Source organism: Petromyzon marinus, chromosome 43, assembly GCF_048934315.1.
Source record: "Petromyzon marinus isolate PM22_M1 ecotype Great Lakes invasive population chromosome 43, UKy_Petmar_22M1.pri1.0, whole genome shotgun sequence".
NCBI lineage: Eukaryota > Metazoa > Chordata > Hyperoartia > Petromyzontiformes > Petromyzontidae > Petromyzon > Petromyzon marinus.
The window spans coordinates 16,419,797-16,433,603 of NC_133709.1; the positions used below are offsets into that span (position 1 = coordinate 16,419,797).

Consider the following 13,807-nt stretch of genomic DNA (forward strand, 5'->3'; position numbering starts at 1 on the left):
GGAGTGAGACGTGGGTATGGAGAGACGTGGGTATGGAGAGAGACGTGGGATGGAGTGAGACGTGGGATGGAGTGAGACGTGGGTATGGAGAGACGTGGGTATGGAGAGAGACGTGGGACAGAGAGAGACGTGGGACGGAGAGAGACGTGGGACAGAGAGAGACATCGGACGGAGAGAGACGTGGGATTGAGAGAGCCGTGGGATGGAGAGAGACGTGGGATGGAGAGAGACGTGGGATGGAGAGAGACGTGGGACGGAGAGAGTCGTGGGATGGAGAGAGACGTGGGGATGGAGAGAGACGTGGGACGCAGAGAGACGCGGGACGGAGAGAGACGTGGGACAGAGAGAGTCGTGGGATGGAGAGAGACGTGGGGATGGAGAGAGACGTGGGATGGAGAGAGACGTGGGATGGAGAGAGACGTGGGATGGAGAGAGACATGGGGACGGAGAGAGACGTGGGACGGAGAGAGACGTGGGACAGAGAGAGACGTGGGATGGAGAGAGACGTGGGATGGATAGAGACGTGGGATGGAGAGAGACGTGGGACAGAGAGAGCCGTGGGATGGAGAGAGACGTGGGATGGAGAGAGACGTGGGACAGAGAGAGACGTGGGACGGAGAGAGCCGTGGGATGGATAGAGACGTGGGATGGAGAGAGACGTGGGACGGAGAGAGCCGTGGGATGGAGAGAGACGTGGGATGGAGAGAGACGTGGGATGGAGAGAGACATGGGGACGGAGAGAGACGTGGGACGGAGAGAGACGTGGGGACGGAGAGAGACGTGGGATGGAGAGAGACGTGGGATGGAGAGAGACGTGGGATGGAGAGAGACGTGGGATGGAGAGAGACGTGGGACGGAGAGAGACGTGGGACGGAGAGAGCCGTGGGATGGAGAGAGACGTGGGATGGAGAGAGACGTGGGATGGAGAGAGACGTGGGACGGAGAGAGACGTGGGATGGAGAGAGACGTGGGACGGAGAGAGACGTGAGACGGAGAGAGCCGTGGGATGGAGAGAGACGTGGGATGGAGAGAGACGTGGGATGGAGAGAGACGTGGGACAGAGAGAGACGTGGGACGGAGAGAGACGTGGGACGGAGAGAGCCGTGGGATGGAGAGAGACGTGGGATGGAGAGAGACGTGGGATGGCGAGAGACGTGGGACAGAGAGAGACGTGGGACAGAGAGAGACGTGGGACAGAGAGAGACGTGGGACGGAGAGAGACGTGGGACGGAGAGAGACGTGGGACGGAGAGAGACGTGGGACAGAGACGTGGGACAGAGAGAGAAGTGGGATGGAGAGAGATGTGGGACAGAGAGAGACGTAGGACGGAGAGAGACGTGGGACAGAGAAAGAAGTGGGATGGAGAGAGACGTGGGGACTGAGAGAGAAGTGGGATGGAGAGAGAGATATAAGTGGCGATGTGGGGGGGTGCTGGGGACGCGGGGCCTCACCTCCACCTCGCACTCGTACTGCGCGCCATCCAGCAGCGCCACTTTGCACGCCATCGCCGACGCGGCACCCTTGCCCTTCTTGCTCGCCCGGGCCTGGGCCTGGGCCTGGGCCTGGGCCGCTGCCGCGCCCGCGGGGGTCGACTCGCTCGCGTTGCCCTTCGCCGGCGCCTGCCCACAGAGTCCGCACGCGGAACAAAACACCACACACACTGCCGATGAGATGGTGTTTGCTGAAACCGGTCAAGGGTTTGGCTTGGACCGAATCGGGGTGCCACGGTGGAGAGATGTTGACGACCTCGCCTCGTACGCAGGATGTCGTGGGTTCGATCTGGACCCTGATGGAGTTATTAAAAACGTGCGTTGAGGGCGTTTGGCTGCGATAAATTTCCACACGATGAGCCACTTCGTTGAACTATCATTTGTGGCCAGGTCGCTTCGGACAAAAGAGCTGTGTAGCTCAGTGGGCCTTATCTGGTAAAATAAAAAATAGTCAATAGTTAGTAGTCAATGCTGCTGAACGGTATTCTCTTCCGGAAGGCCGTTTGGGGGCCAATGGGTGTCATACTCTTTGGTTCTATTGGGTAAAGTCACGTAGGTGAAAATAAAATAACAAAAAATCACGACGTTTCGGCCACAACACAAGCGGCCTTCATCAGGTGAAGGGACGAGACTGTCTGGAGGACAGCGCTGGAGTGAGAGAAGCCACGCACCCTACGGAGCCGAACCGCGCTAATCGGAGGTTCCGGGGGGGGGGGGGGGGGGGGGGCGAAGGACACAAACTAACCGCAGTTCTAAACAAAATTAGTTTGTCACAACTCTCAGTGGCTTCCTAATATCGGAAGGAAGAACGTTCCAGGCGGCCGCAGTAGCAGAGACAAAGACCGCCTGCGTAGTCACACAAACTGCTGAGGCAAGTGCTGCTAACGAGGGCATGACAAATGAGGGGGTGGGTAGCTAGCACCATGCCGGCCGCCTTTGTCTCCCCAATGATGATGTTGATCCCCCGTGTAGCCTTAACAGACTGTTGGGGCAAGTGCTGTTGGCGAGCACCTACGAAGGCCGGCACGGCACACCAAGGGGGTGGGTGGCCAGCACCACGGCATGCCACCTCCTGTCTACCCAGCGCTGACGTTTAAACACTGTCCCGCGCGGCACGATGTGTCCGACGTTTCGCTCTACGTGATGGGAGCTTCTTCAGGAAGCGGTACAACCTGAAGGCGTGCGGCGGAGCTTTTGTCGTGCGGCTGCTGATGGAGACGCTGAGCAACAGCGGCGACGGTCTCACACTGAGGTGGTCGAGCCAGCAGACAACCGCGTCAACGAGCAAGCGGAGTCGCGTGTCATCATCATCGTCGTCATCGTTGTCATCGTCGTCACTGCGATGTCTCTCTCCTTCGTACACAGTCGAAGGAGAGTTTCACATTTTCCATTTTTCTTCTTGGTTCTTTCGGTAAAGCCACGTCGAATGGAAATAAAATAATAAAAATAAAACATAATAAAATAAAAAACGTTTTATTTTTATAATTTTATTTCCATTCTACGTGGTGACTTTACCGAAAGAACCAAGAAGATGAATCCCTGCGGTCACGGAAGCTTTAAATCGAAATTTTCCATTTTGTGCATCATCAACATCATCATCAGGTATCGTGGTTTGTGCAGTGGACACAGTTCATGGTGGGCCGGGAGCAGCTTCGTGGAAGATCGAACCCCAGGGGATCTTCTGCCTTGGGTCTTTCACAACAAGGCGGCGTTTCTTGGGAGTTCTTTTCAACTTCATTCAGCTTTTCGGGGGGGGGGGGGGGTTGAACTCACACAACCGCGGGATGCCACACAGGGGTAACACAACCGGCACAACCCCCCCCCTCGTCAGGGGTAACCCTACCGGCTCCACCGCCACCCCCCTCCCCCGTCAGCGGCGCACGCGAGTTGCTTTGTCATCACATAAAGTGACTATCATAACGGAAACAACGAAAATATGTTCCAGCCATGCTCCACCAACCAATGCATGACCGCGGGTCTCCGAATCGGTCATGCTTCACCACGCGCTGGCGAGCGCGGCTCGGTGAAGGAGGGAGGTGCCCCAGGACCGGTTCCGATATCGCTCGCCACGCATCGTCAGCCACGGCCGGGAATCGTCCCAAACGATCCATCGCACGCAGCCGGTGCCCCTAAACTACGACCACTATTTATCCGACCGGCTAAGGCCCCACTGAGCTGCGAAGCTCAATTTCAGAAGCGACCTTGGCCATGACAAATGATAGCTCGGTGAAGTGGCTCATCATCGTCGCGTGGAAATTGAGAGCAGCAACCAAATACTCTGAACGCGTCACGTCGACTCTAAATGGGGAGGGAAAAACCGGAGGACCCGGAGAAAAATCCACGCGACCACGGGGAGAGAGAGACAAACTCAAAATATAGAGCAGGAGCCAGGGTCGGGATCGAACCCTAGAGGCAAAGTAGTTAACATCTTGCCACGGGGGAGGGTGGGGTCTAACCGTTCCCCTTCAGGCCCCCCTTTTCCCCGGGGGCGGGGAGGGGCGGCGGCCCTCTGCATCTCATTCGCGTGAACGGAGCGGCTCCGCGGTGCGCGGGTCGAGTGCCGCATCATCCGTCACGTGATCCCCCGCTCGGGCCAATCAGCTCGCGGCGTGACTCATGGGGAAGGGGGCGGGGCGGGGGGGGGGGTGGCCGCGAGAGCGTCGTCATGTAAATCCTGAGACTAAGTCGACCTAGGTCGACCTAGGTAGACTCAGTCTCAAATGTTTACTAGGTGAGACTACTGGCGAGACAAAGGCGGTCAGGCGTGGTGCTGGCCACCCACCGCCTCGTGTGCCATGCCCCGACCTTCATAGGTGCTGCTCGCTAACAGCGCTTGCTCCAACATTCTCTTAAGGCTACGCAGGGGGATCTTCGTCCATTGTTGCAATCTGCAGTGTGGTGGTGGCAGTGACGGTGGCTGAACACAGAGTGATGAATGGGACGGCGTGGTCAGCGTCTTGCTGGAGACCGGGGTCCCCTCAGCACGCGTGAAGTTCACGTGGCAACGGTAGCCGTGGCAACGGTTGCCGTGGCAACGGTGGCCGGGGCAACGGAGGTGTACCGCGGCCAGGGTTGTAACTATGGGGGGCTGGGGGGGGTACGTGGCAGCGTTATGCGACGCAGAGGGGGCCCAGTGGGTCGCAAGGGGGGGGGGGGCACCCCTGAATCAACAGATAAACAAAGTAACAAAAAAACATTCCAACAGTTGACCGTGAATACCCAAGAACAACGTGACAAATGTTACATTTCCCAAAAATACACACGGCGTAAAATATTAGTGCCGCTAACTCCGTATGAAAGCAAGACGCACGACAACTCAAGAGTGAGTATTGTACCTTTAAATCTTTTTAGCAACAGTGTCACTGGTTAAGACGGTCTTCCTCTAAACACACGGTGCGACTACAATAATGTTATTGTAGCCTCACATATTATTGTTATACGGGGAAAAAAAAACACCCGTATCTTATTTTAGTAAAAGCGAGTCGGGAGACGGTCGTGTCTTGAAGAGAGTCTTGGCGAGTTTGGATTGACACGAGGAAGAGCGCCCGGTGTGTCTGGCGAGTCGAACTGTGATGGCGGCGATGGCGGCGATGGCGGCGATGGTGGCGATGGTGGCGATGGTGGCGATGGTGGCGATGGTGGCGATGGCGGAGATGGCGGCGATGGTGGCGATGACGGCGATGGTGGCGATGGTAGTGATGGTGGTGTGGGGAGCGGTGGTGGCGATGGTGGCGATGGTGGCGATGGTGGTGATGGTGGTGTGGGGAGCGGTGGTGGCGATGGTGGCGATGGTGGCGATGGCGGTGATGGTGGCGATGGTGGCGATGGTGGCGATGGTAGTGATGGCGGTGTGGGGAGCGGTGGTGGCGATGGTGGCGGTGGTGGCGATGGTGGCGATGGTGGCGATGGTGGCGATGGTGGCGATGGTGGCGATGGTGGCGATGGTGGCGATGGTGGCGATGGTGGCGATGGTAGTGATGGTGGTGTGGGGAGCGGTGGTGGCGATGGCGGCGATGGCGGCGATGGCGGCGATGCCGGCGATGGTGGTGATGGCGGTGTGGGGAGCGGTGGTGGCGATGGCGGAGATAGCGGCGATGGTGGCGATGGCGGTGTGGGGAGCGGTGGTGGCGATGGTGGCGATGGCGGCGATGGCGGCGATGGTGGCGATAGTGGCGATGGTGGCGATGGTGGTGATCGTGGCGATGGTGGTGATGGTGGCGATGGTGGCGATGGTGGTGTGTGGGGAGTGGTGGTGTAGCGGTTCGTAGCGCTACGCTGCGCTACGTACCCAGCCGCCCGAGTTCGATTCCTGCTCACGGCCGCAACACCAGTGACAATTATCTGAACCGGTCCTGGGCTGTCCCTAGGTCGACTCAGCCTCAAATGAGTACCTGGTGCGGTGTGTAAACATCGCCACTGGGGAGACAAAGGCGGCCGGGCGTGGTGCTGGCCACCCACCGCCTCGTGTGCCATGCCCCGACCTTCATAGGTGCTGCTCGCTAACAGCGCTTGCTCCAACATTCTCTTAAGGCTACGCAGGGGGATCTTCGTCCATTGTTGCAATCTGCAGTGTGGTGGTGGCAGTGACGGTGGCTGAACACAGAGTGATGAATGGGACGGCGTGGTCAGCGTCTTGCTGGAGACCGGGGTCCCCTCAGCACGCGTGAAGTTCACGTGGCAACGGTAGCCGTGGCAACGGTTGCCGTGGCAACGGTGGCCGGGGCAACGGAGGTGTACCGCAGCCAGGGTTGTAACTATGGGGGGCTGGGGGGGGTACGTGGCAGCGTTATGCGACGCAGAGGGGGCCCAGTGGGTCGCAAGGGGGGGGGGCACCCCTGAATCAACAGATAAACAAAGTAACAAAAAAACATTCCAACAGTTGACCGTGAATACCCAAGAACAACGTGACAAATGTTATATTTCCCAAAAATACACACGGCGTAAAATATTAGTGCCGCTAACTGCGGATGAAGGCAAGACGCACGACAACTCAAGAGTGAGTATTGTACCTTTAAATCTTCTTAGCAACACTGTCACTGGTTAAGACGGTCTTCCTCTAAACACACGGTGCGACTACAATAATGTTATTGTAGCCTCACATATTATTGTTATACGGGGAAAAAAAAACACCCGTATCTTATTTTAGTAAAAGCGAGTCGGGAGACGGTCGTGTCTTGAAGAGAGTCTTGGCGAGTTTGGATTGACACGAGGAAGAGCGCCCGGTGTGTCTGGCGAGTCGAACTGTGATGGCGGCGATGGCGGAGATGGCGGAGATGGCGGCGATGGCGGTGTGGGGAGCGGTGGCGGCGATGGTGGCGATGGTGGCGATGGTGGCGATGGTGGCGATGGTGGTGTGGGGAGCGATGGCGGCGATGGCGGCGATGGCGGCGATGGCGGCGATGGCGGCGATGGCGGCGATGGCGGCGATGGTGGCGATGGTGGTGATGGTGGTGATGGTGGCGATGGTGGTGATGGTGGCGATGGTAGTGATGGTGGTGTGGGGAGCGGTGGTGGCGATGGCGGCGATGGCGGCGATGGTGGCGATGCCGGCGATGGTGGTGATGGTGGCGATGGTAGTGATGGTGGTGTGGGGAGCGGTGGTGGCGATAGTGGCGATGGTGGTGATGGTGGCGATGCCGGCGATGCCGGCGATGGTGGCGATGGCGGCGATGGTGGCGATGGTGGCGATGGTGGCGATGGTGGCGTTGGCGGCGATGGTGGCGATGGTGGTGATGGTGGCGATGGTGGCGATGGTGGTGATGGTGGCGATGGTGGCGATGGTGGCGACGGTGGCGATGGTGGTGATGGTGGTGATGGTGGCGATGGCGGCGATGGTGGCGATGGCGGCGATGGTGGCGATGGTGGCGACGGTGGTGATGGTGGTGATGGTGGCGATGGTGGTGATGGTGGTGATGGTGGCGATGGTGGCGATGGTGGCGATGGTGGTGATGGTGGTGATGGTAGTGATGGTGGTGTGGGGAGCGATGGTGGCGACGGTGGTGATGACGGCGATGGTGGCGACGGTGGCGATGGTGGTGATGGTGGCGATGGTGGCGATGGTGGTGATGGTGGTGATGGTGGCGATGGTGGCGATGGCGGCGATGGTGGCTATGGTGGCGATGGTGGCGACGGCGGCGATGGTGGCGATGGTGGCGATAGTGGCGATGGTGGTGATGGTGGCGATAGTGGCGATAGTGGCGATGGCGGTGATCGTGGCGATGGTGGTGATGGTGGCGATGGTGGCGATGGTGGTGATGGTGGTGTGTGGGGAGTGGTGGTGTAGCGGTTCGTAGCGCTACGCTGCGCTACGTACCCAGCCGCCCGAGTTCGATTCCTGCTCACGGCCGCAACACCAGTGACAATTATCTGAACCGGTCCTGGGCTGTCCCTAGGTCGACTCAGCCTCAAATGAGTACCTGGTGCGGTGTGTAAACATCGCCACTGGGGAGACAAAGGCGGCCGGGCGTGGTGCTGGCCACCCACCTCCTCGTGTGCCGTGCCGGCCTTCATAGGTGCTGCTCGCTAACAGCACGTGCCCCAACAGTCCGTTAAGGCTACACGGGGGATCTCTCTCCTTTGATGGCGATGATGGTGGTGGTCATGGTGGTGGTCTTGGTGGTGATGGTGGTGGTGGTGTTGAAATCACTTGCGCCCCTGAACGCAGCTCCACCGTCTTCGGCCTGAGCCGAGCCCGACCCGAACCAGGACTCGAACTCGCGACCTTCCGGCAGCGATCCGCTTCAAGAGGAACCGGGAATGGGGAACCTCGCCGCCACGTGTTCGGTTTCACTCCCTGTGCACGACGTCCGGCTGGGCGTTGGGCACGAGGAGGCCGATCACCCGACAGGGGCCCTCGGGGGCGGCGTTTTCGCAATCGGAATCCGCTCTCATCCCGGAGAAATCCGATGAGCTGTGAAGCTCTTCCTCACACGTGCCCAGTCGAGGGCCCCCTTCCCGAGCAGGAAAGGGAACTTATTTTTCGAGTGGAGGCACCTTTGCCCCGGCAGCGGCGTCAGCGAGCACTTGCAGGGCTGCGCCCGTACCTTCGTTGTGATTATATATATATATAAAAAAAAACCATCCTTCTCCCCGCGTGAGCGGGTGTCGAGCCGCGACTGAGACGACCGCGAAGCTGCGGTTCCCCCCCTGCACGTTGTGAGACTGAGACAACGCCCGCTTGGCGCGGCCACAGCCTTACCACGTCGCACCAAGTCCCCGTCAATCGCTCGTCCGCCAGCAACGGACGAGCGCCGAACGAAAGCCGAAAGCCGAAACGGCGTTTGGCGGAGTGCGGCCACGGCGATCGGCGGTGGCGCACGCTGTCCCGAGCCGCACGCTGCCCAACCGACCGGCGCGGTGAAGTACGGACGAACAAGCCCCCGTGACCGCCGGCACGGGCGTGGGGGGAGGGAGCGATCATCGGAAGGGGCCGTAAATCGTCGGCAATGGCGCCGCACGCGGCTCTCCAGGCACCGTCTCCGTGGCGTTGTCCGTCAAGGGCCGCCGTCTCGCATTCACGCGGCACTGCCGGGGGGGGCTCCTGAAACGCCGAGTTGATCTTTGAGGCAAGCCTAACAAAAATGGCTCCTCTTGTTACTTTGCTTGCCGACCGCCGGTGCGGACCTTCCTGAAGGCGAGGCGACGTGCAGAGTTGTTGCGCGTGCCAGGCAAGGGTGACGGGCGCGGGGGGGGCGGTGCGGGGGAGGGGGCGGCACGGCAACGCCCCCGTAGCGACGACGCTACGCCCGCGCGTCGAGAGTGTCCGCTCGCGTCGCTGGCGGGGGTCTCGAGCCCCAGCTGCTGCGGCGGCGTCTCGCCGGAGCGCTGCCGCCAACTCGGCGACGACGAGCTCCGGTGCCAAGAGGGCGACCGGCGCTGCGGGCCGAGGAGGAGACGACGTCACGCGTCGCGAACCCCGTGACCCCAGCCACCCCCGTGACCCCAGCCACCCCAGTGACCCCAGCCACCCCAGTGACCCCAGCCACCCCCGTGACCCCAGCCACCCCCGTGACCCCAGCCACCCCCACCACCCCAGTGACCCCAGCCACCCCCGCCATCCCAGTGACCTCCACCACCCCAGTGACCCCAGCCACCCCCACCACCGCAGTGACCCCAGCGACCACATTGACCCCCATCACCCCAGCGACCCCCGTGACCCCAGCCACCCCCACCACCCCAGTGACCCCAGCCACCCCCACCACCCCCACCACCCCAGTGACCCCAGCGACCTCCACCACCCCAGTGACCCCAGCGACCTCCACCACCCCAGTGACCCCAGCCACCCCCACCACCGCAGTGACCCCAGCGACCACATTGACCCCCATCACCCCAGCGACCTCCGTGACCCCAGTCACCCCCACGACCCCAACAACCCCCGCGACCCCCCGCGACCTCCGTGTCCCCCGTCACGCACACAGCGCGACACCGCCAACGCGGCTCTCGGCGTGACGCCGTCGCCACCGACAATTCTCACCGCCAACGAACCGACTGAACGCCTTCACCGGGGGCGGGCGGCGGCAAAGGCGCCGCCGCGTCAGAAATCGCCGCAGGGTCCACGCAAGCGTGGAATGGGTTCTCATTCTTGTTGTTGTTTTTTTAACGTCGCGGGCCGATCCAGGCTGGCACGGGGGTCCAGGCCGATGACGCGGGGTAGACAGGGAGAGGAAAATGGAAGCCACGGATGGCTGGGTCGCTGGGTGGCTGTGGGGGGTGGTGTGTGTGGCGGGCGGGGGGGGGCACCCGACTGTGAAATGTTGAAATCCAACTTCCGCAGTTGGATCCCCCCGCCGCCGCTGTGGCGAGTTCCCCGGCTTGTTGGCAAGGGCGAGGCTCGGGAGGGGGGGGGGGGGGCGGGTTTCTGTCGTCCAGAGAACGGGCGGTGGCACCGATGGCTCACGGCAACATGCGACCCGGGGGTTCGACTCCCGACTCCTGACTGGGAAGCCTCGCCGGGTCGACTCGGTGCGTTCTCTCTCCACGTGGTCTGCATGGGCTTCCTCCGTGTTTCTCTGGTTCCCTCCCAGAGCTAAACTAAACCTAACGATGTAACTGGTGGATGGCCAACGTACGTGCGTGTGTGTTATTAACATACAAAGAACCCCCCCCCCCCCCCGTGTAGCCTTAGAAGAACTGTAGGGGCAAGTGCTGTTAGCGAGCAGCACCTATGAAGGCCGGTAACGGTACACGAGGGGGTGGGTGGCCGTGACCACGCACAGTCACTGTTGTCTCCCCAGTGGCGATGTTTACACACCGCACCAGGTACTCATTTGAGGCCGAGTCGACCTAGGAGAGGCCGAGGACCGGTTCAGATAATCGTCACCTGCGTTGGCCGTGAGCGGGAATCGAATTTGTACAGCCGGGTTCGTAGCGCAGCGCTAACCACTACACTACCGCTCCCCATACGGTCAGCAGCAGCAACCACGCCACTAAGCGGCGGTGACATCACAGCGGCGCTCGTGCCAGGCTAGGTGCGCTTTAGGGCCACGCGAAGCGTCCGGCACAAACAGGCCCCCAGGACGGTAACGCCGCGGTGGACGTGACACGGAGGGAAGGCGACTTGCAAAATCGGCCATTCCCCCCCCATGGCGCACGTAGCCACCACGGCAGGCCAAATGGGGGCCCTTGACGGGTGCGAGGGGCTGGGAACCCCTCCACCTTCAATTTCATTACCACAAAAACACGCTAAGAATTTCTAGCTAACGTGCTCCCCAATACAAAGATCCCCCGTATAGCCTCAACAGACTGTTGGGGCAAGTGGTGTAGCACCTACGAAGGCCGGTAACGGCACACGAGGGGGTGGGTGGGCCAGCACCACGGCCGACCGCCTTTGTCTCCCCCCCAGTGCCGCTGTTTACACACCGCACCAGTTACTCATTTGAGGCTGAGTCGACCTAGGGGAGGCCCAGGACCGGGTCAGATAATCGTCACCGGTGTTGGCCGTGAGTGGGAATCGAACTCGGGCAGCCGGGTTCGTAGCGCAGCGTAGCGCTAACGCTCCCCACACGCACGCACACGCACGCACGCACTGAGCATGACCACGCCTGGATCGTGTTGAATACGAAGAGCCTTTTAAAATGAGTAGCGACTAAAAATAAGAAACACACACACCGTTTGTCAACGCTGCCCGGCGGAGCCTCGCGGAGCCACCGGACCTCGCGCGCCAACCGGCACGGCGATTCATTCCCTCCCCCGAGTAATTAAAAATATCATCGCACTTGTGCTGACCGCTGAGAACCTGCCCGAGCGTAAAATGGGGGGGAGATGCAATCATCCACACGGATGATTTACAGACTACTCTCGCCTGCCAGCGGGATTTTTTGTTATATTCACGCGAAGACTAGGAAGCACAGCCCTTACAACCCACGCATATGCTTGGTTTATCCTCCTCATATTATAATTAATGACGTGTCGTACCATATGTGCGTGTGTGTGTGTGTGCTGGGTGGTGCAGTGGGGAGCGGTGGTGTAGCGGTTAGCGCTACGCTGCGCTACGAATCCGGCGACCCGGATTCGATTCCCGCTCGCTGCCAACACCAGTCACTTATATCTGAACTGGTCCTGGGCCTCCGCTAGGTCGGCTCAGCCTCAAATGAGTACCTGATGTAAACATAAGCAATGGGGGAGACAAAGGCGGCCGGGCGCGATGCTGGCCACCCCTTCATGCTGGCCACCCCCTCCCCCCCCCCCCCCCCCGTGTGCCGTGCCGGCCTTCACAGGCGCTGCTACTCGCAAACGGCACTTGCCCCGACAGTCCGTTAAGGCTACGCGGGGGATCTTTGCCTTAGCGTGCGTTGTCTCTGCGCGCTGTCCGAGTTGTCCGCCTCTTGCCTGCTTGGCCGTGGAGGCGGTGCCACCGTCTGCCGCCGGCTGCCCCTCGGCCGCGGTGGAGGCCACCGGCCGCTCCGGCCGCTCCGGCCGCTCCTGCCGCTGCTCGTTGCTGGAGGCCGGCCTCACCTCGCCCGCCGTGGAGCCTCCCTCTGTGGCCATCGCACGCGGAGTCTGCGGAAGAGACGCGCGGAGCGGAACACGGATATAACGTTACACACGCACACACACACACAGAGTACAGCAACGCGGATAACATTACATGCGCACGCGTTCGCGAGCACCTAGGAACGCCGGTACGGCACACGAGGGGATAGGGGGCCAGCAGCACGGCCGATGTTTTTACACACCATGTAACAGTTTGAGGCCGAGTCGACCTAGGGCGAGGCTCAGGAGCGGTTCAGATAATCGTCACCATGTGCGAGCGGAAATCGAACTCGGGCCCCGCCGCTGGGTTCGTAGCGCAGCGTAGCGCTAACCGTCGTGCTCGCACGCGAGGAGCGCTGGGCCGTGTAAACGACCGCCGTGCCAACGGTGAGGGCGCCGGAACGGACGGCGTGGTACAGCATGTGCACGTCGGCAACCCCACGGGACACACGCTCAGGCGCGCGTAGCATCACCGCCACCACCGCCACCACCATCGCCACCACCATCACCATCACCACCGCCACCGCCACCACCATAGCCACCACCATCGCCACCGCCATCACCATCGCCACCACCCACCACCACCGCCACCACCATCATCACCATCACCACCACCACCGCCACCACCACCATCGCCACCACCATCGCCACCACCACCGCCACCACCATCGCCACCACCATCACCACCACCACCGCCACCACCGCCACCACCACCGCCACCGCCACCACCAACGCCACCACCATCACCATCGCCACCACCGCCACCATCACCGCCACCATCGCCACCACCATCGCCACCACCGCCACCATCACCGCCACCATCGCCACCACCATCGCCACCACCATCGCCACCGCCATCGCCACCGCCATCGCCACCGCCATCACCATCGCCACCACCACCACCATCACCACCACCCACCACCATCGCCACCACCATCGCCATCACCACCACCCACCACCATCGCCACCACCATCAAAATCACCACCGCCACCACCATCGCCACCACCATCACCACCACCACCATCGCCACCACCATCACCATCGCCACCACCCACCACCATCGCCACCACCATCACCACCACCCACCACCATCGCCACCACCATCAAAATCACCACCGCCACCACCATCGCCACCACCATCAAAATCACCATCACCACCACCATCGCCACCACCATTGCCATCACCACCACCACCATCGCCACCACCATCGCCACCGCCACCACCACCGCCACCACCATCGCCACCACCACCACCACCATCACCATCGCCACCACCATCGCCACCACCATCGCCACCACCATCACCACCGCCACCACCATCGCCACCACCCACCACCATCACCAT

At 61.2% G+C, this 13,807-nt stretch overlaps 1 protein-coding gene across 6 annotated transcripts in view; it reads right to left on the reverse strand.

The window, feature by feature from the left end:
- LOC116957809 (protein 4.1-like) overlaps window positions 1-13,807 on the reverse strand; it is a 95,531-nt gene that overhangs the window by 41,021 nt on the left and 40,703 nt on the right. For all 6 annotated transcript variants that reach the window (XM_076073855.1, XM_076073858.1, XM_076073853.1 and 3 more), the window contains exons 2-3: window positions 12,318-12,488; window positions 1,452-1,619 (exon numbers count right to left, since the gene is read on the reverse strand). In XM_076073855.1, coding sequence (XP_075929970.1) covers window positions 1,452-1,619; window positions 12,318-12,476 — 327 coding nt within the window. In that variant the 5' untranslated portion in view covers window positions 12,477-12,488. The remainder of the gene's footprint in view (window positions 1-1,451; window positions 1,620-12,317; window positions 12,489-13,807) is intronic.